The sequence below is a fragment of the Melampsora larici-populina genome, assembly GCF_000204055.1.
Source record: "Melampsora larici-populina 98AG31 unplaced genomic scaffold MELLAscaffold_5, whole genome shotgun sequence".
NCBI classification, from domain to species: Eukaryota; Fungi; Basidiomycota; class Pucciniomycetes; order Pucciniales; family Melampsoraceae; genus Melampsora; species Melampsora laricis-populina.
The window spans coordinates 2228119-2255665 of NW_006768769.1; the positions used below are offsets into that span (position 1 = coordinate 2228119).

The window sequence follows — 27547 nt, forward strand, 5'->3', positions numbered from 1 at the left end:
CTAAATTAATTAATTCCTCCATTGTAAGTTGAGGAGCCTTCATTTCTTTACACTTATCAATTAAACCTTCCAAAGCGCCATTCTTCTTGCTTGAAACAATACCAGGTGACTTTGATCTTGGTTCTTCTTTCTTGACATTCTTTAAAGGTGAAATATAAGTAGGTTTTCTTGAAGTTCTTCCATCTTCAATTGAAATGTCCCTCAAAACCTTATGTCTTTGATCTGGAGTATTGGGATAACTTCCAGGTAAAATTTCTAAGTCTGAATCAGTACTTAAATCTTCAATTCTAGTACCTCTCTTTAAAATTTTCTTGGGAGTAATTTGAGGTGTACTTGAAGCAGGTACATCTCTTGAATTTTCCACAACTCCATCCCAACCAGGTGTTGAAAACCTTTCTGAATTCTCACGTCTAAATTCCTCAGCTTGTTCATCAGTAATAATAATTTCCTCCTTTCTTCCTTCATCATTTCTTGAAGTTGATTGATTAATTTGATCTTGATTATCTTGATCCAAATTAGCAAAACGTGGTGAAGTCCTCTTCTTGATTAAAGGATCCACTTTCCTCCTTGCCGCATCTGATTCAAAAATAACTCTTCTTTGACTTGAAATAGAAGGAATGTTCCATTGACTTAAAGTTCCACAGCTTGATTTAACCGCTTCCTTTCCTTTATCTTCATCCTTCTCAACTTTGACTTTGTTTTCAGTAACCTTTGTTGAATTTTCAATTACTAATTTTCTATAAGGCTTCTGATCCCAAGGAATTCTGTCTCCATTAGGAAGAAAGAAAGATTTACCATCAAACTTGACCAAATTATCATCCACATCCTGCTTGACATATCTACAATCATGAATTGAATGACCTTCTCTATCACAATACCAACACATGTAAACAGACCTGCTACCACCTTCATTCCTCTTAAAATCATCATTTTCATTCCTGTTACCATAATTATTCCTTGAATAATTATTTTCTCTATTACCACCATAATTACCACAAGTAGAATTACCATTACCACTGCTCCCATAAGTTCTTCCACCTGTAGCACCACCTTTCTTCAAAGTTTCATTCTCTTTCTCAACCATTTCCAATTTCTTCTTCAATTGATCCAATAAATTACTTGTACCACCTGAACCACCTGAAATACCCAATGAAGTTTGTCTTTGAGTTCTAAAACTTTCCATAACTGAAGCAACATTTTCCTTCTTAAATGAAGACCTTTCTTCTTCATTCTTAGTTAAATCTCCAAAAGCCATATGCATCCGCATTACTCTACTGACATAATTCTCCAACATACTTAAATGAACCATTACATAATTATGACCAACCTTCTTCAACTGCCCTTCACTATCCATTAAAATTTTAATTTGATGTTGAATAGGTGCTGAAAAAGCCTTGAAGTAATACCTTGCCATCTGTCTTGAATCACCTGAATTAATTTGACCTGAACTCTTCAAATAAATTAACATGGTCTTGAATTTATTTTCAAACTTCACATAAGCATCATTTGTTGAAATACCACCAGCTCTAGCCAAGTCATCACATAATTTATACAAGTCCTCATCCGTATACAAAGGTTGAGTACCTGCACCCCATAATTCATTCATTTCATTCTTCAATAACCTCCATCTTTGAGTCCTGTAACCAGCCATAGCTTCAATAACAGTCTTCATTTCATCATCTTTAATAAAAAATTTGACTTGAAGACACTTATCTCTATCACTTGCATTATCAATCAAAGCAGCATCTTCAAAATCTCTCAAAAACCTTTCCATATCACCACCTGATTTAAATGATAAACTTTTATCAACTGGTTGAATCTTAACAGGTTTCTTCTGATCCTCATCTTCACTACTGATTTCCTCATAAACAACTCTCCTTGTCTTCTTTGATTTTAACTTCTTTTTAATTTCATTTTCAACAAATTCATTCTTCACATTCCTCATTTTAATTTCATCATCAACTTGATTTTCTCCATCACTTTCCAATTCCTTTCCAATACCTTTACCCAATAAGTCATCCTGAACTTTCTGAGCATCAACATCATCCTCTGAATTATCACTATGATAAACTCCTTCACTCGTTAATTCTCTTCTACGAACTTTCTCATCTCTTGAAGCCTTCATCTTATCCTGCTTTAATTTCTGCAAAACCTGAATAACTTCCTTCTCAGTTAAACCATCCATCAAACTTTCAATATTATCCTCAGCAACCTGATAACTTTCTGATAAATCTTTTCCTTTTCCTTTATCCAAAATATCATAACCACTTGATCCAGCCTTAACATCCTCCTTATCCCATTCATTATCAAATAAGTTAGCCATTTGAATTAAATTGAATAAGTAAATTGAGTTAATGAATTAATTAATCAAAACCACGAAATTCTTGATGATTTGATGAACAATAAATCAACCAAAAATAACAATAACAATTGAAAACCTGAACAAATCTTCAATAAAAACTAAAAGACCAATATCCTGGTTCTTTTATCAGATGATACCAATTAACTCCAAAAACCAAGCTAAGAGACCAATATCCTGGTGCTCTACACAAAATCAATATGAAAATTAATTATAATAATTTCTGATTCCAAACTGAATGAATAATAAATCAATTACCTACTTCCTAAAAGACCTATATCCAGGTGCTTTTATCAATTGAACCTTCTGAATTAAAAATTAAATCCACAAACTAAGAGACCAATATCCAGGTGCTCTACACGAAATTAACAACTTCTGAACAAGTATGTTAACCCAAAAAAAATAACAATAACTCCTGAATGAATATAATTCAAGTTGAATACCTAGATTAATCCTAAAAGACCTATATCCAGGTGCTTTTATCAAATAAATCCTTTAAATTAAATTCAACAACTAAGAGACCAATATCCAGGTGCTCTAGACGAAATTAACAACTTCTAAACAAGTATGTTAAGTTCCAACAATAACCACAAATCTTGAAGTGAATCAAACTTAAGATGAATACCTAAATGACTCCTAGAAGACCTATATCCAGGTGCTTCTATCAGATAAGACCTTTTAAATTAAATCCACAAACTAAGAGACCAATATCCTGGTGCTCTACACGAAATTAATAACTCCTGAATAAGTATATTAAATTCAAAATAATGATAATAATAACTTGAATTGAATTAAATTAAGCTGAAAACCTAAATCAATCCTAGAAGACCAATATCCTGGTTCTTCTATCAAATTAAACCTTTGAATTAAGTTAATGAATAAGTGAATCAATAACCACGAAATTCTTGATGATAAAATGAGTAATAATCAACTAAGAATAATAATAAGAATAATAAGAACTTGAACTTGAATCTGAAATCTTGAATCTTGAAGACCAATAAATCCAAAAACCTAGAAGACCAATATCCTGGTGCTTCTATCAAATAAAACCTCAAAGTAGACCAATATCCTGGTGCTACCACGAAATTAATATCCTACAAATAACCTTGAAATAACCAAAAGAACCCCTAGATGACTCAGTTGGAAGAGCAAACACCAAAAAGGGAAGAGGTAAGATCAAGAGTTGAGGGACCAGATGTAGAACTCTTTCAGTACACAGCTGAAAGCAGAGCCAAGAAGGGGAGGAATGAAGACACAAATCAACAAACACACACAATCAAAAGAGAAATAAGTCTTGAGATGGTGAATTGAAAGACTTCAATCAAAGAAAGAAATGCCCTTCTTAAACAGGGACTTTGATTATCAATGAATTAAATTTAAGACCTTCAAGTCTTTGGATTAATAAGAACCAGGCTGAAATAGGACAATAACTTCAAAAATAGCACAATCTAGGCGCACTCAGGCACCTTCCAAATGAGCAAATGAGCTTACAACTCAACAAGAAATTAATTAAAAGATGAATAAGGGTCTTATTATTATAAAATTCCAACTCTCATTAGTTGTTTACCTGAATGATAATAATAAAAGATAAAAGCTTATTCTAAAAATCTAGTAATTATTTTTGCTAACTAAAAGGCTCCCAAAGGGAAAGAAAAGAGACCCTTGACTATATCAAAATTGAAACACACACAAAAAAAGAAAGTAAGACAAAAACAACCCTCAAACTCGAAATCCACCTTCAAACAACTTTTTCACACACAATTCATTGAACAACCCCCAAATTAAAATTGATAAACATCTTCAACTCACCCGCATGTATCATTCACAAATTTTCAAGCACACATTTATCATCAAAACTGAGCTGTTTACCACAAAAACTGAAAAATCCGCCAATTTACCCTTAAAACCTGAAAAAAGATAAGAAATAGGGACAAAAGGTCTGCTTCCGCTCTACAACTTTGCTCAGCCAAGCTAAACTCTAACTCTATTGGTTGTACCCTTAAAATGAAATTCGATTTTATGTGAAAATACTCAAAATTGAATTTACCCAGTTTACCACCTGATATTACCACTGATGATGCTGTATATGGTTTATAATTGATTTTTCATGCTCAGATGCGCCCATATGATGCCTTCCACATGATTTACCCTCTGAAAAACTGATGTAGTACATTTGAAATAAAGTCTCATGATTGAAAATGGAGCCTTTTATGGAATTTTGAAAGCCATTTTCGAGTTTCAAAATCATCCTTTTCATTTGTGATTTTGTATTTGCCAATATTGGTGTTTGATAATCTGATGAATTTATAATTTCACACCGATCCCTACTTGCTTTTTCAGTTTACCACCCCAGTTTACCACCACCCCAGTTTACCACCATCTGTCTGAGTTGCTGGATTTTCGAAATTCAGCCTTATTTAAACCCATACCTCAAAACCATGATTCCTCTACACATAACTTGTTAAAACCATACACATCTGTAACCATGACTTTTTAAACCCATAAAATTCGAAATTTCAAGTTTAAGCCTGTACACCCTATGTAACCCATACAACATTCAACTACACATAACCTCTAAACCCATAAATTCGAAATTTGACTTCATTTTACACTACACCTCATCCATCAAACTACATAACCCATAAAAAGAAAAATAGAGAAATAAAAATATAACACTTCACATAATAAAACTTGACATATATGATCAAACTAAATAAGATAAAAAATAAAAAATAAAAATTGAAAATTGAAATTAAGTAAAGAAAGAAAGAAAATGAAAAAAAAGAAATGAACTAAATAAAGAACTAATTTAAAAACACATTATTGATGTAATGTTCTAAAAAATGTAGTTTCTCGTATTTTAAAATGAAAGTTAATAAAATAATGGGGTTACCCCAATTCTGATTTCCACACCGGTTTCGCCGTTTTAGCCTTTCTGAGATGGAGCCTAACGAAGTTCTTTCCCCGTCTAGATCCGAACTCTACGTGCCGACGAAGAAGGGCTCCTTCCGCCGCTGATTTTCGCAACAATTCACCTAGTCGTGTTACTCCCCAGAAGGCCACCAATCCTACGGTTCCTATAAGCTCCTCCGTCTCCGATTTCCCGTACGTCTTGAGCAGGAGTTCAAATAGCTGCCGAATCATAATTGGATTCTTTACAGTCACTAACTGTTGTGCTTCCTCGCCATTCTTTGATGCTCTCAGGAGAGTCGCCACGATAGCTGGGTCGGATTTGGGAATTGTCAGGTGTTTGACGATGTGCCAAGCCCTGACACCGTCTAAATACTTCTTAATGGTTACCGAACTTATCGCTCGTGCGGGGCCGTCCTCTGCCTCTCCGTCGTCTGCCCATGCGATAAAACCGTAGATGTCTTTCGCGCTGACTTCCTCATCTTCGTCAAATCTTCCCGCCGTTTTTGTCTTGTACTCGATATACTTGGTCATCCCGGACGAGTAGCCTGCTAGGGTTGACGTGGCCCAACTCCTTCAGGCAGCGTGACAACCCGCTTTTGATGCCCTTTCGCTGGCGTTTTGAAAGTGCTTTGGTAGGTTATCCATCGCGCCGGAGGTATGATGTTGGATGAGGCTAGTTGGGTTATTCTTGCCGCAGGAGATGTCGTAAGTCGTTCGGCAGATTTATCGTCACCTCATTTGACACATGTTTGGCGGAATCTATGCCCCTGGACAGGAGGTCAGCGGCATTGTCCTCTGTCGTGACGCGTTTTATCTTCACACAGCAGTGGTTTTGAATTAGTGAGTCCTGTAGCCGTGCCCACTCCTCGTTTACCATCCTATCGCGTGATTTCCCATTCCTGATAGCCCCTTCTGTCACTGTGTTGTCTGTCAAACACAGGAACCGCTTTCCCTCGACTCTATAGATCGTTTTCAACATCAAGAACCCTAAACGCACCGCGGCTGTCTCGGCCCAAGCGATTCCCCTCCTTTCCCCATCTTCTCGCCTCGAATCCCAACCCCGCTTTAATGCGAACCTCGCCCAATGCTTCCCAATGATGATTCCGATGCCATACGACGTGGAGGCGTCGCCGACCCAACCCACGTTCAACACCTCTGGTTTGGGCAGTAGGCGAACTGGGTTTGTTTTTCCCAAGGTTTCTAACCAAAGTTGTAAGTCTGTCCGCACACTTTCCGGTAACTCGCGTTTCGCTGACTTGTGGACCCATTCCGCTAGCCAGTGATAGATGTCCACTGTGTGGCATCGCATCTGGGGTATAATCATGGACGTGTGTACTAACCGACCTGCGAGCTTTTCGGTTTCTTTGTGAGTGTGTGTCTTTCCTTCTAAGAATCTGGCGATCTCGGCCATCCTCTGCTCGATCTTTTCTTTTGGGAGGCGCACTGATTTATGTGTTCCGTTCCAAACGAAACCAAGGTACTTCTGCTCTACTCCGAAGTCGTGGCGTTTCTCCTTGTTTTCCACGACTCCCATCTCTTGGCTAAGGTTTGAAATGTCGTCTAGTTTCACGTCAAGGCGGCCCTTTTCTCTGACGAACATTGTGTCGTCTACCCAGCGGAAGGCTGCGAGAAGCAGGAACCTGTGAAGCATGACCGCCTTCCATGCGTCGGCGACCCTTCCGAAGCTGCCGCATCCAGCGACTCCGCCGAAGGTTATACGCGTATCTACTAAGATCATGTTTTGGAAGGTGAGTAGCATTAGGTACCTCCATTGGCCTGGCGCAGTAGGTATCTGCCTATATGCCTTCGCCCAGTCTATTATCGCTAACTACACTGGGACTCCAATTTTTGACAGGAAATTCACTACGATGTTGAAGTCATCCCAGCTTGTTATGAAGTCGTCTTTGTTCACTTCCGCGTTCACGGACTGGATTAATGGGTTGTTCCGAGGGAAGGAAAGATCGTTTATCGGCCTCGTGGAACCGTTGGAGTTTACAACTGCTCCCAACGGGCTGGTACGGAAAAACCCGATTCGTGAGTTCACTTCCTCTTTTGTGAAAGGGCCAAACATTCGCCCTTCTTTCAACTCTAACGCGAATGATTCCTCTATTTTCTGTCTTGCCGTCAGAGCTGACGTGTGGTTGGGTGGACAATAAAATGGGACACCCGGGACGACTGCATTCCAAATTCCTTGATGGAACCTGTTTCGCAAGCCGTGGATGATGTCTTGAAACTTCGGTAAGAGACCCGCTCTCCTCAACTCACGTTCCCATACCGGGATGTTCATCTCACAAGAGGCGCGGTTAGGCCATAGGTCGTGATTCTCACTCAGTGGTTCAGACTTCATCAGCGACGGGGATCTAAAAAAAGGCAAAGGCAAGTGACCAGAAGTTCTCTTGTCAATCTCATGTCTCTCACTTCTCTTCTCAACTACTCAGGGTAGGCCAGGGACGTGTGTTTCACTGCTTGATCTTTAATTATTCAATTTCATGATTTAAGGCTTACTGTTTCCTGCCACCTTTCCCCTTTCGTCTCTCGCCCCTCGGGCTTCTACTACGCGACGGGCTGCGCCTGCGAGGTTTGTATCGCTCTTCACGGTCGCTTCTACCCCTCTGGTTATAACCGTTGTCGTACCTGCCATCTCTGTACCTCCCATACGTATGGCCGTGTGTCCCGCTCCCGCTGGCGTGACCCGAGTATGAGCTCTGCCTCTTCGCCTCGCTCTTCTCCTGTGGTGTCATGCGTTTCCAGACGTGAGAAGCGATCCAGTCATCCTTGGGTTTCCGACCTGATGTCGCTGCGTTCGTCAACTGGTAGGTGGTTGGCGCTAGCTCTACCGCGGGCCGTTTCGTCGTCGTCGTGCGGGGTAGCCCTGTCAAGGGGTTGATGTGTGCGAGGGGGCCATCTTGCGCATAGGGGTTGGTGCGGTAGGCCCTTTTGTGGTTGGCGTCTGCCGTCACCCTGGCTTCCTCAAAGATTGCGGACTGCAGTGTGCTGAAGTTTTTGATGTGATTGTCCGTAGTTTCACGCATCACGCCTTGACGGAGGCGTTGACAATATCTGAGTGCGATCATCCAACCGAACTGGTCTCGGAGCTCCATCACGACGTTTCGATGGCCTTCGAACCTCTCCGCTAGAGTTACCCACCCTTCTTGGGCCACGTACTTGATGAACAAGGCCATTGCGTCGATCCACTGCTCAAATTGCATGGTGAGTTCCTCCGGAGGGGGGGCGCCACTGTAAACTCTCAAGGAGGAGCTGCCGTCTTTGATCTTGGATTCAGAGGGAGCCTTCCTCCTACTCCATTCTTGCTGGTCGTCGATCAGGAAGATTTTGTTGAACACCGTCAGAGGGATGTATGACTTGAAGGTGCGAAGCCACTGCGTTAAGACTGGTGACAGGGGGGTTAAGCTTTTCGTCATTTCGTCCTTGGGGTCCGCGACCAAATAGCGTCCGTTTTCAACAACGTCACCGTTTCTTAACACCAAACGACCTTTCTTCGAGGCCATCAATAGCTTTACTTGCTGTTCCTCTGTCAAGGGTGTGTGTCGGCCGTGACTTCCGTGTTGTACGTGCTTGGAAGCGCTGGGATCTCTGCTGACTCGCGAGGGGTCGAATGCTGTCCTGGGTTATGTGATGCTTGAGCCGGGGGGGGGGGGTGCTGGTGTGTCGCCTCGATCCGACGTCAGATATGATGTACGACGTTCCTGGAGGCTTGTGCCTCTTGCCGCTGCGGGTGTTTGGCGAGGGCGTTTCGCCAGAGGTTCACACTCACTCGAGTGCGAGGAAAGTCGGTCTTGGATTAACGAGTAGGGTCTGCTGTGAGGTAGACCGCTGCCACTCGCCACCGGGCCGCTCTCGCGTTCTCGTGGCGCCTGCCGCTCGAGGTTTGCCATTATGTGGTTTAAGAGGGCTGCGCCCTCTGCGTAACGGCCTTCGTTGTACAGTTGAGTGATTCGTACGTTTGGGTCTGATGACGGCACTCTGTTGTCTGAAGATGGTGAAACTGACTGTCAGCGTCTTGTTCTCGTTCTAGAAATGCTCGTGGGTTATGTTCCACTCGTCTCCGGCCCCCCTCTCTTTCAGGGATCTTGGGCCACGTCTCAAACCACTTGTACAGCCCTCGCCACATTTGGGCTTCATGGCTCTCGCTAGGCGCCCCCCAACCCCTTGGGTATCATGGGTGTCCTGGCCTCCCGACCGCTACGGGCATCATGGACATGCTTCTCGTCTGGTGCAGTCCGCCCACATGGGAGTATATGTGCTCCGCTTCCTGCGCTTTCCGTCGAGTCTTGGTGGTGACACAGTGCGAATGCGAGGTTGGCCGGTTTGGTGAGGATGGTAGATGGAGGTGGAAGATAGACAGAGAGGGAAGGAGCGCGGTTGTGAAAGGGTAGGGTAAGGAGTAAGAAGGTGAGATATATTTACCTTCGCCCGAGTGAAGGCGTTGCGAGGAAGCTGATCCGGATCCTGAATTGCTAGGGGTGGGCGAGGTATCATCTCGTCGACCTTTCCCTTTATCTCTAGGGGGGGCGTAGGAGTCGTCCTCCTCGTCTGATTCTAGCAGGGGGCCGTCGTCCAGACGGTGTAAATCGCCATCTACCTCCCCTATTCCGTCTCCCTCTGTGATTTCGTCGCCGTCTAGGTCATCGACGTCGTCTGGAATTTCTATCGCCGGGGGTTGAGGATGTGGAGGAGGTGGTGGTGGTTGTTGTGGTGGCAAGGTTGGTTGCTTGTTCGAATTGCGTCTTGGGGTCGCCAATGGCGGGCCTGGAGCTTGCCCAGTTGCCACCGAATGAGACCTCGTGACTCTCAGCGCTTCGGCCGCTTCAGCTGCTCGATCTAAGGCTGCTTGCATTTTCTTGTCTTGTGTTGATTACGCTCTTTAAGTCTATTTGACGGGGGTTTCTGTTAATTTGATAACTTGCAATATTTCGCGCGAAGTATTCACCAATGTGAATCGTGAGAACTTTGATCGAGATCTTGCTGTGAGAGATTCGCCTGGGTGAAAAATCTCAGATGGTGGAAATCCTTCAAACTACACTGTAGTTTATTTCACTGAGATTTCACGCGCCTCATCTGTCACACGCGGATTCGCTCCAAGTTCTCATGGACATCCGAACCACCTGTGTTATGGTGGTTCGTTCCAAGAATGCAAAGGAGAGAGGCAGAAAAACAAATGAAAAGGGAACTGAGAAGAAGACTGATACGAAAGGGAGGCACAAGGGAGTGAATGATATGCAGGTGAGTCAATTGAGTTGAAAGTGTGATGATAGGTGATGATTTTTCAAATTAGACTGAGATTTATATTGATAACAAATACAGTTTACAAACTTTAAAAGAGAAGTGCATGATAAATCTACCAGACTGATTACTCAGGCTTTGAATCCTTGTACAGATAGACACATATGTAAAGTGAATTAAAAACAAATATAAGAAGAGGGGGGTAACAAGGATCTTGGTAATACAAGACAATTGGAAAGAAAAAAAGAGAGAAGAAAGTGAGAAATGTGCAAGCCTCTGGAAACTTGTTGTGGAAAGGTTTTGAAAAGCTCAGGACAATATGGTCCAGAGGAAGGTGGTAGAAAACCTTTTCCAACAGGCAATCCATGGCCTCCGCCCCCCCTCAACCAAGCCATGAACCTTAAAAATAAGGGAGCTGGCTCAGCAGTGATTGCCTGAACAAAAAGAATCTTAATTATGTACATGAGATAAACAAGGAACTGTCAGAGACAAAAATACAAACAACATTTAGTAGAATGCAAGCAAGAGAAACAAAAAATCTTGAATATCAAAAAGATAATCAACATTTAATAAACTAGAGAACCCTTCTTAGAAATTTTTGTATGCGATGAAATGGATAGGAGATTTAAATAATGTATTGGATTTGTTGATGGTCAATTGACGTAAGGAGATAATTTAGTAAAGAACATAAGTAAAACTTAACAAGCCTTGAGGGTTAAAGAAGAAAGAATCACTTAAATGAAGGATAGACAAGAATGATGTCATACATTTCATTTAACCCCAATTACTCAAATCCCTTTTCCTTATAATCTTCGGGCTCTCTGTTTTAGTTCTCTTTTCCCATCTTTGGAAAAGAGAACATACATATTTCATAAACTTGTTTTCCTCTGAATTGAATCATTATCTGATAAGAGTTTGTTAGTCTCATCTTTGACTTAGATCACAGCTCACATTATCCACATGTGCTTTATCTTATTATCACCTAACCTTTAACAGGTGCTTTAACAGTTCTTCTCTATTATCATTTCATTTCTATGAACTAGTGATTGATTTTTTCTTTGTATTGTGTTATCTTGTTATAGGTTAGTCACTATTCCTAAGAGCCGCATATAGTACACCTACTTATTACTCATAGTGCTTTCATCAGGTAATTAAAAACATCTTTGGAAAAGAGAACTCTCATCTTTGACTTAGATCACAGCTCACATTATTCATGTGTGCTTTATCTTATTATCACCTAACATTTAACAGGTTAGTCACTATTCCTAAGAGCAGGATATAGTACACCTACTTATTACTCATAGCGTTTCATCAGGTGTCATACTTATAGGATCATATTCTGATTCACTCATACATTTTCAGGATTTGAATGATATGATTATTAGTTATTCTGTATTAGGTATCAATTTGGATATTGCTACTCCCAAGGGTTATGAATTAGAGCCTAGGGTTTTGGAAAGGATGAAGCTTGGTTTGGTTGAAGACTCAGAGGTTCATAGAGGGGGCAAATTGCTTCATTTCCATGATCTGCTTGAAGCTATAAAAGATGCTGATGTGATTGTTACAGATACATGGTAAGTGTGTGTCTTCATCTTGAAAAACTCTTTTTTTCCTCAAAAAGATGGAATGATCCATAAAACATGATTTTTCCGGGGTTCTCAATGGGACAAGAAGATGAGATGAAATGTAGATTAAAGAATCTTGAAGGATATTAAATCACAGAGGAAATATGTAAGATGGGTAATGCTAAAAACAATTGGAAATTTTTTATGCATTGTTTACCCAGACATCAAGATGAAGTTGATGATCAGGTAAGTTACAATCTCACTTTTTACTTCAATTTCTTGGAGAGAAGGAATGGGCTCTGTTTTTGAGATTTGATCATTTAGGTCTTTTATGGACCTAGATCTTTGGTTTTCCAAGAAGCAGGAAATCAAAAATGGACGATCTTGTAAGAATCTTTTTATAAAACATCTTGAAATTCAGTAAAATTCAACCAGATCAAAACCTGTTTTTTTTTTAATTTTAGGAGCGTTTTTGAAGCTTATTTTGGTCGTTGGATGACATAAAAAACTCATTGTTCAATATCTTATTCTTTGATACCTTTTTTTAGAAATGGAATGTGCTTTGTCTACAAAAATATAAATACTAAAAAGATGCACCACTTGCATATTCCGGTCCCTCCTCTTCTCCGTCCATTGGGTCCATCTTTGGATATCAAGTCATATTGGCTTTTTTAGCTTTTGTTGGTTACTACTTTTGTTATCTGGACTCTGGTTTCTGTTTGTGCAACACTGCTCTAGTTCAATATCAAACTTCTTTGATAAAGAGGCCAGGTTTGCAAAGCAACACTTTTTTTGTTTCCACCAATTATGTCCTTCATATTTAACACCACTAAGTTTCCGCTTTAATTCCATTTTGGAATAACAACCTTGTCCCTGTTCATTGATCTTACTATTGATGTTTTGGTGCTTTTTGTTTTCTATCTTCAAGAGAACACGGTTCTTTTACACCTTGTCCAATGTTCTCTTTGCCATTCAAATTCCTTTTGATGAATTTTTATGTTTCTTTCCTTTGAAAATCAGGGCATTTCCTATCACTGCCACCTCGCTTTTGCACTGCCTATGGGTACCAATCCAGGCTATAAAAAGGCCCATCTTCAGTCACCATTGCATTCCCTGATTTTCCGTACTCAATCAACAATCCTGTGCTCAATATTTACCTATCCCACATTGTAGCTAGTCTCAAACTTTCATTACCTCTTTTGTTAGTTTGCACAAATCCTTGGTTCTGCCTGCCCATAATCAACTGCGTAGGTTCAGATAAAAGATTGAACAACCTCAAATAATTTCAATTTTCATCTGTTTTATGACCTGAATCCCCAAATCACAAATTGTGCACCTTTGATCAGTAATTGCTGCGGTTGTAGAGCTTGAACAAGTCAATAATGAATTTTGAAAAAGTGTTACTTACTAATCACAACTTTTACCTCTCAAATGCAGCAGATATGTAGTCTTATACTTTCACAGTGTCATTTTACTACTCACTGGCAGGCCAGTACGTCCACCTCAATCCAATCTCAATCCAATCTCAAATCCATGTCAGTTCAATATCAATCCAATCTCAATGTTTGGCCTAGAGTAGCAGACAAACAACCTTCCAGAAAGAACTGGAATAAAGTTTGGTTGCATGTCCACACATGAAGGTGTCAGAATATCTGGAAGGTTTGAGAGATTATGCAGCCCATGCATAGCCCCCACTCAAACATAATTGGAGGTCAAACTGATATTGGACTGACATTGAATTGAGATTGGATTGAGGTGAATGGAACTCACTGCCCTGCCAGTGACTAGTAAAATGACACTGTGTTTTGACTTTGTTTTCATTAACCAAAAATAAGGCTGTGATACCTTATGTCCCAAATTTTTGATTCTTTCCACTTCCAATTCACTTATTTTTTCTTTCTTCTTATGATGTTGTACAATCTTGGTTGACCGCTGTCAATTTTCACCAGGAGAGAAAGAGAGGGATAGAGAGGTTCAAAGAGAGGGATGGATATCAAATTTTTGACTTCTTGACTGTAAGACCAAACCCACTGATAAAGAAAGACAAAGCAGTTATAGATGGGACACAGTGCAAGGACATCAACAAGAAGAAAAGCCTTGTTTTGAAACTTCTCTTCACCATAAAGTAGGATGATCAACCTGATCCAATCCATCAAACAAAGTCAATAATTTTCAATCTCTCAGAGAAAAAAACACATGTCTCCTCATAATAAGTAAAGAAGAATTGATTCAAAATGTTTTGTGACCTCATTATGATATCCAAAAAGAACCACACACATACAATCATGCATACCTTGTCAAGAGATCCATCTATTCATCACAAAGACAGCGGTGAAATTAACTTTTATTGATTTTTTCCATTGGTACTTCCCAGATAAAAGAAAATTTGAGAGACCATAAAGAATGACAATTTAGATTTGGCTTCATCCACCAGTTGGTCTCAAGAAATTGACTCAAGTTCAGATCTTCAGCCACTTGAATTGTTTTTAAGTAAAGAACTACCTCCAGAAGAATCATATGAAACAACCTGAGTCCTTTATTACAAAATCAATTTCTTTGTATGAAACCCTTTTCCTGATATCAATTTCTTGGACCTGGCTCAGCAAGTTTAGATCAAAAAGTCTGTTCTAATCAATCACCAAATTCTTCCACAGAGATAACAACAAGAGGTCCACCTCAGAATTCGATTTACATACCTGATCAGAAGAATTTTGAGACTGAAAAATTATCAGAATCCATCACATATCATTAAGTTGCTGAATTTTATCAACATAATCAAACAAAGGCTTCTTCTGGTAATCTTCAATTGTCAGATCAACTAGATGTCTTTACTCCAACTGAATAAAAACCTATCAATTCTTTTAGCAATAATTTGCTTGAATTTCCTAATCAAAATCTGTATAACTTGCACTGAAATTACAGTGATTTCCCAATATCCAATTCTACTCTGAAATTACATTTCATTCATCTATAATCAATCAAGATGAATACTTGTTAAATAATTTATCTACTCATTCTATTTTTCCTTCACTTTTAAATCTGTTCCATGGTGAAAATTCTGATCAAAATTATTTACACCATTAAAAAAATGAATTCAACCACAGATTTGACGTCAGAAATATGATTTCTGGAACACAAGTTCCAATTGCTTTATACTATCATGGTGACAAAACAAAGCTGAACATGTATTGTTTGTTTAGACTATCAGTAACCAGTTTAGAAAACTATGTTTGCCTTGTGGATTTGCTCTGCATGAGGCTTATGCAGCTTATTCATTATACTGGAAAGAGGTTGATGAATATCAATCTGTTCAAGTGTTATCTTTCTTTACAGATTGTGAAGCGGGATACAAATATTTCCCTGTCCTTGTCCAATTGGTCACGGGATATCATTCATTAAACAATATATTGTGAGAGAAGTTGCAATAGGATTGTATAATCATTCATGGTCATTGTAGTGTGTTAGGAACTTTCTGTCACATTTAACTTTGAGTTACACTTTCATTAAGTGTAAATAATAGTGGCACATGTAATTTTGCATTTTGGCACAGTCTGCATTACTATGGCCAGGTGAATGCCTTGGGAGGACAGGTTCAGAAAATAAATGATGTGGTGGAATGTACCATTCCTTATGGTTGATACAGAGTATTCAATGTTTACAGTAGTGGTAAGTTACAGTGTGTTATTTTGGAACCATTGGATATGTGATATAGGAGTTTCCCTGTTGCGGGCAAGCCCGCATATTTTCTAGTGTATTCAAAAGTAAGAATCATTGATCAATACTCACTTGAAACTTCTTTTTTCGAAATAAATAAACAGAACATATTTGAAAAACACTTGACTTGTTTGCCACAAATTGCACAAGTGATCAATTGATTTTGTTTGAACTGATGTCTTCTCATACCAAGCCGGCTATATTACAAGATTCTTTTATTTGTGTTCTTATTCGAAGCTCAAAGATCAAGCTTACTGATGGCTTGGTGTACTGATGGTGTACAAAATCAAAATGATGGCATAGTGGCATGCGCATATGGGAGGTTAGTATCGAGTGGAGGTGCTAAGAAGTAAAGCGAGTTTTAAAGGAAGGGCCATAGCACCTTAAGCCTGGTATTTCTGGTTACCGCGTTCACTTGTGAAGTAGGTTCTGTGTGACTTTATTTTCTGAGGAAGTGGGCTATGGAAATCGTTTCGCGGAGCAAAGCACAAAGGAGGATGAGGAGTAGTAGTTTACTCTTGTTTGAAAATCTTTTTATCAACGCATCATGAAAATTGACCAGGACACGTATGTGACCACCCATATTACCTTAGTCTTTCTGAACCACTATCAAGTAGCACACTCGACCAGAACATGGTTTCCTCTTCCTGGCGCCCCTTTTCTTGTCTTCTTCCTCTCGGGGACTTGCTTTCCCAGTTTCTCATCTCCTTGACACAGGTGGCCAAAAGGCACGACGTCACCTGTGAGTTCCATCGAGTACGGTGACGTGGTGTATGAGTCCGAAACAGGGCCGGGACAATACCCGGCCCCAAGAGAGAATGGTGTACAAAATGTGAAAATTGAAATTTCATAATTTCAGTACACCACCAACCACTCATACACCTTCAGCTTCGAATCAAAAATCTAAAAGATTTATAACCTCCAAAAGAAATATTCCTATTTCATTTTCAAAAAAGAAGACGCAAGAATGACATCACAAGTACAAGCGAGCACAGAAGCCTTTAATGAAGATGTAAACCTTATTTTAACAAATCACGAAACAGAGAAAAAACAGCAAGGAGGAGGAAATACAAGCAGAGGAAGAGGAAAAGGTACAAGAGGCAGAGGAAGAGGTAGAAAGTCATCAGATAGACAAACACGGAGCATAACAAAAGGTCAAATTAGAAATCCAAAAGATGGAACAACAGACAAAGAAAACAATGATCAAGATGAAAGAAATGGAAGTGAAAAAGAAGAGGAGTTAACGTCAATTGGAGAAGGAAGCGAGCAAGACGATGAGGCAAATGAAGATGTAGAAGAGGGAACAAACAAGGAGAAAGGAGTTGATAGAGAAGAAGACAACATTTCACTAGGTAAGAAACAACTCACAATCATAATCATCTTTATTATATATATACTCCACATACAATACACACCACAATAGATAGCTTGAATATCTGGAAACAGATGGTGTCAGCCATGAGGAGTATTCTGTGATACTCCCATGTGTCAGCCATCATTTATGTACACATCGGTTCAGAGTTGTTAACACAAGCAATGAATTTCAGGTCATTACCAACCGTGAAAGCAACAAGACCCTAGTCCCAAAATAGGGTATTGATTGACTCCAAGAAGTAACCTATTGATGTTGCGTGTTTCAAGATCAAACCCTGATGACAGCATCCAGGGAAAACCCTGACAGTCTAGCTCAGAGCGAGTGACTTTTCTCTGATATATAAAACAAGGATTCTGTGCATCCAAACAAAGAAGAACAATCTTAACATTATACCGTACCACTTTTTACCGCAACTCATCAATGAATTAGCATTTTACATCAAAATCCTTCTTTGTTTATCTTTCATCTGAAAGAAGACTTATTTAGAATTCTTATCTTTTAGAATCCTTTATCGCATCTTCTTTCATATCAAAGACACCCTTTTTTTCTCTGAGTCACTATCTCTTTATCAATTGATGGTTTCCTTACTATTTGAATTGATATTGTAGATAGTCTCTCATTTTCCTTTTGATGATAAATTCATCAAACCAACGCTAAAGCGTCACCTAAGGAATAACCACGAATCCCTTCGTATTCACCTTAGAAGGCTACCGTCGTGATTGCACTTCGATAAGCTACTGGCAGCGGTAATCATCCCGCACCTAAGACAACTATACGTAACGACTATAGTTCCTTTTACTTACAAAGAATTGAAAAATAATCTCCCTCAAGTTTCAATAATATTGTCTAAAACTTGATAGAATACATTTTGTAAGTACTATTCAGCTCTGAACTACCAGTCATCTGCCATGACTTAGAGTCTCAGGCCGACAGATGGCTTGAATATCCTTGAATATCATATAAGGATGGCTTGAATATCCGACAAGGATGGCTTGAATATCCTAATAAGGATGGCTTGAATGTCCTATAAGGATGGCTAGAATATCCTACAAGGATGGCGTGAATATCTGATAAAGATAGCTAGATTATCCCATGAGGACGGCTTGAATATAAAAAGACCGAATAAGAAGAATAGAAGCTCACATATCCTTGAGGCTGCATGAATGGACCTTTGGAAACAGCTTGAGAAAACCTAAAGGTTCAGAAAGAGATGAATTAGAAAAACAATGAAAAAGTGAAAAGAGCAAAACTGATAAAAGAAAATTGTCCGGGATGAAATGTAGAAAATGAAGCAGAATTCGTAATCGAAAACGCGCACATCGAGAGAGAAAGTGATAGATATGTGGCGGAATTAGAGAGACTATTCAAAAAAGGCAAGATGGCTAGATTCCAAATGCTAGAGATCGCATACGAAAAATGGTGCGAGAAGGCAGGAGTAGAACCAAAGAGTGTAGTGATGTTAGGCTGTTCGAGCGACAAAGAAGAGGTGGAAGTAAATCAATCAAAAAGAAAAGGCAAGACGCAAGTAGCGGAAAAACCAGCAAAAATTGGGAAGACGATGAATCATGGAACAGTCTTAACTCACCAATTGATTGACCTATCTCCATATTGGGACAGCAGAATGCAAGCTTGTTTTGGCTATGTACCGCTAACGATTTTCGTGCAAGCTTGGTTATTAGCGGACAAGACACATATGTCGAATAGAAAGAAACAGTCCACATCTTGTTCTGATATAGTCGCTTATGTAGGCCTGAGGGTCCCGAACAAATGGAGGCAAAGCTTCCTAATGTGGTCTACATCCTTCAATCTGTACGTTCAATATTGGAGAGTGAAATATGGAAGAGAAGATATAGCAGCTAGATTAGAAGAACATTACAAAGTTGTATTAGCTATAAAATCAAAATATCACGAAGCATGGGCCCCAGCATTAAGATACGACATCACTCACCGGACAAACGTATTTAGTCACACATTACCTGATGGATCGTTGTCCGATGTTGGTCAGAAGAATGAAGTTTTGGAAGAACAAGCAATCACGGATTTGAAAGCAAACAACAATCATAGATACTTTGATAACCCTTACATAGTAGGAGGAGCTCTAGAACATGTGAACCCTTGGACAGGTAGACATCAGGTAGGATGGGACCTAGTCGCTAACGGTGATGAGCAGATAACAGCGGTGTCAGGAGGTAGAATGTTGTCACATCTAGCCTCAGCGGGAGGAAGTCACGCGAATCACGTAAATACATCACACGGCCAACACGCCTATCATGGAGGAAACTACAACTCACACCTAGATCATCATGAACATGGGAATGGAAACATCAGCAGAGGTAGAGGAAAGAGAGGAAGAAGTTTTGGAAGAGGCGTAGGAAATAGAGGAGGAAACTCGAGACAAACAACTCACACTACGCCTACAACGTTGGTGAATGGAGTGGCTGTACCAAAGTTTGGTCCAGGAGCTTTCGAAGCGATAAAAGCAGCGAAGCAAAGCAGTGCAAGCAGTAGTGGAGCGGTGACACAGTGAGTTAAGATGATATGATTTGTTTTACTGTTTAAACGGAATTTCATTTAAATCTTTGCCATATAAGAAAACATGTGCAATGAACCGCTTTAATAAAAGCAAAAAGTTACTGAGAGTCGTGAGTGAGAAACTGAGTTGAGTTTGATCTGTCATATGTTGAATTTTAGATCACGTGAAAAGCCAAGATCGATAGATCAACAAGTGAGAAGCCTGAGAAGTGTGAATCCGCCAAAGGACACCCTAGAGCCAACGACAGAAAATACACCCAAACAACAACAGTCAATAAATGAAATGTCAGAGATATGCAACAAAAAGTGTCAACTATAAGAGCTTCTGTGGATCAGAACCTCTACCTATTTAACAAACATACAAATAAATGGTTGAACCATTGATTAAAACCAGACTTATAAAAAGAAAACCCACATCGCTATCACTCAGTGTCAAGAGTGTAAAACTTAGAATAAAATGTCTTTTTACATTTGAAGTAACATACAAAAAATTATACTTAATAAGTTATGTTTAAAAAACATTACTTAAGAAAATATGAGGTAAGAAATTGAAAGCGTAGCTATCAAGACAACCAAGAAACAAAAAAGATAAGGGTCCAGTCAATCAAACAAACCCTGACTAGGCAAACCCTTAACTACAAACATCACCGACATATTAAACTGGACTAGGCAGCAACAGTTAAGTGATGTAATCAAACCCTGAAGATTCATTAAAGAACACTCGCTGACCAGGATATATAAACAATGAGCTTACCTCGAAAAGAGAGGAGAATCATCTTTTACATTACACTTTATTAAACAAATTCATTTTTAAACTATCCTCTGTTTTAGAAAGATCAAACCCGCATTTTTTCCATTTCTTATTTCATTCATCTGATCCAGTTCATAGCCATACTTAGAATCTTAATTTTTAGTTTCTTATCGTATCAAGCTAGTGTCTTGGACAGATCTCTTTTTCTCTTCCATCCTTATCCTTTACCCCCTCAGGACGTTAAAGATCGTGATAGTATAATCTATCTTTGACTAAAGTTCCTAAATTCATATACCCTTTTTTGATAAAGACTTGGTTTATCAAACCAACGCTGAAGCGTCATCCTAAGGCACCGCTTACGTTTAAAACCTGTATTCTCCTTGGAAGGTAGTAAAAGTGAGTGCACTTTTATCTTCAAAACTGGCAGCGGTTCCATTCCACACCTAAGACAGTTATAACTAACGACTATAACTAATATCGCTTACTCGCAAAGAACTCGAAAAATAATCTCCCTCTAGTTTCAAAAGACTCTTGTCGAAATCTAGATAGAATACATTTTGTGAGTATATTTCAACCCTGAACTAACAAGTTTTTCACCTACTTGATGTCTCAGGCTGACAAAAAGCATGAAGAGAGAAGAAATTGCACTCACGGGAAGTGGCCATCACAAGCAAAATGTGACATGAACATCAAAAAGTGGAAGGAATTAGCAAAGAAATGGAACATAGAGGAAGACGTACAAGAGGTAATAAGAGGATTGGAGGAAGGGTTCACACAAGGAATCCCAGAACACTATTTAAGAGGAAGAAGATGGTGGACTCCTGATAATCATAGTTCAGCAAGAGCCGTAGAAGGAAAAATCATGAAAAACTTACAAAAAGAAAAAGCAGCTGGAAGAATATTTGGGCCATTCACCCATGAAGAGATGTACGCAAAATGGGGATTCTTCAGATCAAATCCTATGGGAAGCGTCGTGAACAATGATGGAACGTTAAGGATGATAAATGACTTATCATACCCAGTAGGTGAAGAAAATACGCCGTTGGTAAACTCAATGGTAGATAAACATAACTTCGACACAACCTGGGACGATTTTCACGCTGTCGCACAATATTTTAGGTTGAACTTCAATGTAGATCTTGAAATGGCGATATACAATTGGGAAAAGGCGTATAGACAAGCCTGCACAAAAGAAGAGGAATGGAGATATCTGTGCATAAAAGATTTCTATAATAGAATTTGGATGGATATAGCAGTGCCATTCGGAGGAGTTGCAGGATGTGGAACGTTTGGAAAAGTAGCAGACACCTGGAGATTAATAATCCAAAAACACCTAAAAATAGACAGAATTTTCAGATGGGTGGATGACAATATGATAGTAAGAGTGAAAGGAAGTGACTTACGAATAGAAGAAATTGTAGAATTAAGCACGCAAATGGGAGTGAAAACGAACAGAGAAAAGTTGAGAGATTTTGCAGACGAGCAAAAGTACCTAGGATTTATATTCAACGGAGTGGAGAAGACTGTTCGACTGCCAGACGAAAAATTGCAAGAAAGATTAGAAGCAATAATCAAAATGTTGGAAGAGGATGGACCATGGACGTTAAAAGAAGCAGACTCACTTATAGGAAAGATAGCACATCTAATTTACATAGTACCCCACATGAAACCTTACATGAGAGGGTTATATGCTTGGCTGAATCCGTGGATGAAAACAAACGCAAAACGGTTCCTATCACCAGCAGCGAGAAGAGACCTAGAGAGTTGGAAAGATGCATTGTCAAACTTCAAACCAAGAAGAATAATTCCCGCGGTAGAACCAGAACGAGTTGGATGGGTAGGAGACGCTAGTGGAACAGGAATCGGCGTAATCCTAAAGTACGGCTGGGTGAGATATAAATTAAGAGAAGGTTGGGAGGTAAAAGGCCTTCGACAAGATGAAACTCGTAGGAACATCGCATGGGCTGAAACTTGCGTGATACGAATCGGAATCCTGATGCTAGAGAAAACGACAGATGTAAGAGGGCAGAACTTCTGGGTTAAGACTGACAATACGCCAACAGAATCAACAATCAATAAACGAAGATCAAAAAGCGAATTGGTTAACGAAGAGTGGAAGAAAATACAAACCTTGTTATTGAGATTGCAGTGTGACATAACCGAAGAAAGAGTGACATCAGGAGATAACAACACAGACGGGTTATCGAGAGGTGTTGATGAAGAGAATCAAGAAGGACCAAGACTAGAAATCGAATTACCAGAAGACTTGAAGGAACTGCTAGAGGAACTATGATTTCACAAAAAACAGAAAATAAATTGAAATGGTTCCTTCAGAACGCAAAAGGAGAAGTTAACTGGAGGAGAGATGCAGTACAAACCCACATGTTAGCTGGAGGATGGGCGGAAACAACATTGATAAATTATAACAGTGGCGTTTCAAAGTTGATAAAATTTGCGGATGAAGAAGGTTACGAACGGAAAGAATTACTACCTTTGTCAATAGATGTATTATATAAATTTGTAGTTTGGGCAGGAAAAAAGTTAAACAGTGATGGAAAGTCAGAAAAGAAGAATCAGATCTCATCAACGATAGAGGTGGAAACGTTAAAGAAATACCTTACCGGAATCAAATGCTGGCATCTATTTAATGATGAAGAATACCCAAAATATGATCAATGGAAGTTATCAGTTTTACTTAAGTCATCAAAATTAGCGGAAGCGGTATTACAAGAGTCAGAAAAAGATCAGAAACAACCAATCTTACTGAGACATTTGGTACAACTGTTGAGGAAATTGTTGAATGGCAGTAAGAGGGATCAGGTGGCGTTGACAATCGCATTAGTCGCATTCTGGGGTATGGCAAGGTTAGGCGAGTTAGCATCAGACGATAAGAAGAAAAAACTAGCAAGGAGGAAAGACACACAATGGTCAACAGACGCAGATAAAGTGACAATAGCACTCTTCAACGCGAAGACGGCACAGCCGGGACAGGTGCAATACATAAAACTAAAAGCGCAAAAATCTTATCTCGATGCCATGGCAGCAATTGAAAGGATGGTAGTTGATAATGAAACGGGACCGAAGGATCCATTATTCTCATATCTAGAAGAAGACGGAACAAGGAGTGTAATATCAAAATCGAAACTATTGGGAATTTATAAACGAGTGTGGAAATCTTATGACGAAGAGAACAATTTATCAGGGCATTCTTTTAGAGTAGGAGGAGCAACTCTACGGTGGAATGAAAGACGACCGATAGAGGAAATAACGACAATTGGACGCTGGCAATCAAAAGCATATCAACTATACTTGCGGAAGTATAGTCAAGAAGAGAAAAAGGAGACCAAGGAGTTGTGGAAACTCCTAGAATACGAAAAATGGCAAGAGAAGCAAGTCGTAAGTAAACGAAGTGATTGAAGGGTCATTAAAAGAAAACTGATGATATATTAAGGAGATGCAGAAAGAACCACAGAAAAGAAAACAAAAAGCCGATCAAGATAAGAAGAAATAGAAACACAAAGAGAAAAGAGAGAAAGTGGCGATAAGGAGATCGGGAGAACAGATAAATACACAAGGGGATTGAATGGGGGAGATAATAAGGTTTGAAGGAACTGAATTAAAGTTGAAATGCATAGATAATACAATGTAGATCTGGACTACTGTCGTAGACAGGTTTTCGACGAGCTCAGGACGCCATCCGTCCAGAGATTGGGTGGTAGAAAACCCTTTCTCAGACAGACAGTCCTCGGCCTACGGCCCCCCCCACACCGGGTCAAAACCCGAAAAGGTGAAGACCCAAAAACAAGATTGTTTGAATAAGAAAGGAAGAGAGAAAAAGAATTACATAAATAGAGAAATAAATATGAGAAATGAAAACACAAGAAAAGAAAAATAATTGTTCATAAAAAGAATAAAAGTGAGAAATGAGTATAAAATGAGAAGTGAACAAGTAACCCACACAGAGATGGAGTGATTTCTCTCCGTATCTAGAGAAACTTTTCTTTTGCGCACACTTCTCGACCAACTGTGTAAACTTCTCCATTGTTTCTCATTTTGATATACCCTTTTGTCCCTTTACAAGTAACATAGCTCGAGTGGGAGGTTTGGACTTGTGTTGAGTTAGAGCTCGAGGCATACCATTGAGACAGGCAGAAGAGTGCTCAGATCTCCGCATTATTCGAGATTTTGCTCTTTCATGGATAAGAATGACTCTTAGATATTTTCCGAGGGCTCAGTTTGACAATACCGGCGAAATCATGAGGGACTTAGTTAAGTTAGGGGTTCGTTTGGCTCAATTATTACTTCACTCGGTGATAGATGTGACGTCTTTGGCTTGCTGAAACACCTGCCTTGAGATTACATCTAGACCTCCATATCAGGTCCGCTCTAGCGCGAGTTCACTTCCAGTTCAAGGCTTTGTTGTGAGATTTTGCTTTTGTTGATAGGACTCAGGTTGCTTCCTTTTGGCCCGGCCCCTCGTATGATGTTACCGAGCAGATGGGCTCAGTATGTAGTGGCGAGATCGGTCATGTCATGGACTTCAATCACGAATCAGACCCTGGATCATGATGTCACTTTTGAACCCGTCATTTTTCCTATCTTGCCTTGAAATATGTGTTGTGCGAAATCCTAAGCGACGTTGTCATCCATCAGCATTGTAAGTTCGACTTTGAGTATAAGATTGTGATCAGCTCGCGATGCTGAACCTCGCACCCTCCCCAGAGTCATCATCACTCTCACTTCAGTATTTCGTCCATAGATTGTCAATACCCAAATTCGATATCATAGCTTCAATTCACATTTGTTTATCTTCTTATCCTTCTTCAACAACCCATCAACTCTCAGCATCAATCAGGTCAAGACCTTCAGTCAGCCGTTTCAGAAAGGAAAAACAACATGTTCACCGCCTATTTCCTCGTAGCCCTTTGCGCCCTCTCCGCCAGTCTCTCTCAGCACATAAAAGGCGACGGCCAACCTCCTAGCATCCCTCCCGGCAGTCGTGAGTTTCCAATCCTCTTCAATTCCACGAGACTCTATCAGTGTTACCTAATAAATATAAAAAACACATGTTAACAACTCGCTTCACATCTGTATAGATTTATGCAGTGTAGCCTGGTTCCCTCCGGGGGCTAATTCAAACAGCAAACCTGGTACCCATAATAGTCAGACACCCTTTGCGATGTCCCTGTCTATATATTAAAAGAACCTGATCCAGTGCTGAAGCTTCTCAAATTTCGCGGTCTTCTGTACCACAGTTTGTATAGGCAGAAACTCTACTTTCACCTGTAAAAAAGCTGCAGTTCTTAAAGACGAGAAACGACTGGCACCCAGTTGAGTGCTTTCCATATCACACAGTAGCTGCTGGAGAGAGAAACCTTCATTGGGTTTTGCTTCGATATCTGCTCTTTTTACAGAGTATTCAAAGGCTGATTGGTGTTACACCTTCTTCAAAAGAGGCTATCACTTGTACTAAAAATGGCGACAAGATAGACGACTCAACCTGTTTCGGAGGTTATCAGCGCTTTGGCGCAGGGTGTAAGTTATGCTTCTCAAAAGTTCAAGCCTCATGGTCTCTTACCCATACGACCCTTTTCAGTTATCTTTACTAACATATATGTCTATCAACAGTTGAGTGCTCCCAACAATTCCGCATCAGAGAGCCTGTTCAATGCCAAAGCGTGGAAGTCATGCGTGTGTTGATAATTCTATTTCCAAAAACAACTTGCTCTCACTCATCTTTGAGATCTGGCCTGACTGACATTATCTTGGTATCCTGTTTTGTTGATTAAAGTTGGTAGTGAATGCCACTGACCAGCCAGCTCTTCTCTTCCAATACCTCCATCCTTGGTCTCTGTTCTGAAATCCATCTTCTCTGCAAAAGGATATGATTTCTTGCCCTGGCGGTGGAAAGGCGTGGAAAATGAACAATGTGTTGCACACATGTTTTTGTGTTTCCTCGTTCTGAAAACAAATAATAAACATTATGTTCCTGCAACCTGGCACTGTCTTTGTATTTTCTTTCAAAATCATATCTTTTGGCCAACTCCTTCAACTCTCCTGACATGATGCCAATGTTTTATACAATGTACATGATTCACATGCTTCACAAGGAATCATACTCTTAAGCTTTATTAGGCATATTTTTGGCTTGAAAGGCTTTCCAGACCTCAACCACAGGGCGACTTCTAACTGGGACCAAGTACAGTCAAACCCGCGCACATGCATACCCGCGCACATGCATAACCAGCCAAAATGCATAAGTTTTGGTTTCCACGCAGCTGGTGCGGGCCAATTTTGTCATTAATTGCATAATTATGTCAAAAACCATAATGCATACTTCTTTTCAAGTCCCCAAAGTCATAATGCATACCTACAAAGCGCCCCAGGATGTGTTTTTTCCCATTGAACTCTGATCAAATCCTTTGCAAGTAGGATTTTGGCAACATCAGGCAGCAATGAGCCCTCTATGGGGTCAAACCGACCCGTAGTGGTGTTTTTTTCTGCGTCAAAAAAATATCTTGTCCTTGTACCCGCGCAAAATACAAATGTACTATTGCATAAACTTATACAATTTCAACAAAAACCAGTCATAATGCATATTTCAATGCATTTAGGCCTAAATGCATACAAATCTGCATTATGGGGGTTTATGCCTATTTGCATAACCAGTGATAATGCATAGCAAAAGTTGTCTCCCCAATTTGACTGTAAGATGGAACCAGGGCACCCTCTTGCCATGTGGTTGTGTAGGATAGGTGGGGGAAGCATGAGGGAGGCTGTATTGCCTTCACCCATGCTTGTCACCTAGCCTTTATGTAGCTGGCAAGACCATGTCACATAACATGATTTACCAGCCAATCACACTGGGCACCTATAGGTTGAATTGATTTTAAAGATGAACAAAATTGCTGTGTAAATGCAGAAAAATTCAGTGAATGCACACGCAGAATAAATGCAGAATCATACCATTTTCAATGATCTTTGTCCTTCAGGTCAATCATTTTTCAATCGAGAAAATACTACATGCACCAAGTAGCAGTGAGTGAGATGGGTTGTGCAAGCGTGACGTGAAGCTGATTCAGGTGATGAGTGGG

General features: G+C 39.8%; 3 protein-coding genes across 3 annotated transcripts; 2 read left to right on the forward strand and 1 right to left on the reverse strand.

The window, feature by feature from the left end:
• Nucleotides 1-9449: 9449 nt before the first annotated feature.
• Nucleotides 9450-10130, reverse strand: MELLADRAFT_60377 (uncharacterized protein; the record flags this gene model as incomplete). Its single annotated transcript, XM_007406076.1, has 1 exon — nucleotides 9450-10130. The coding sequence occupies one exon, from the start codon at nucleotides 10128-10130 to the stop codon at nucleotides 9450-9452; it is 681 nt and encodes a 226-aa protein (XP_007406138.1).
• Nucleotides 10131-11123: 993 nt separating this feature from the next.
• Nucleotides 11124-12094, forward strand: MELLADRAFT_33794 (uncharacterized protein; the record flags this gene model as incomplete). Its single annotated transcript, XM_007406005.1, has 2 exons — nucleotides 11124-11150; nucleotides 11879-12094. 2 exons carry the CDS (start codon nucleotides 11124-11126, stop codon nucleotides 12092-12094), a joined length of 243 nt encoding a protein of 80 aa, XP_007406067.1.
• A 4668-nt stretch (nucleotides 12095-16762) lies between these two features.
• Nucleotides 16763-19697, forward strand: MELLADRAFT_103279 (uncharacterized protein; the record flags this gene model as incomplete). Its single annotated transcript, XM_007406006.1, has 3 exons — nucleotides 16763-17147; nucleotides 18454-19049; nucleotides 19305-19697. The coding sequence occupies 3 exons, from the start codon at nucleotides 16763-16765 to the stop codon at nucleotides 19695-19697; spliced, it is 1374 nt and encodes a 457-aa protein (XP_007406068.1).
• Between the last annotated feature and the right edge of the window lie 7850 nt (nucleotides 19698-27547).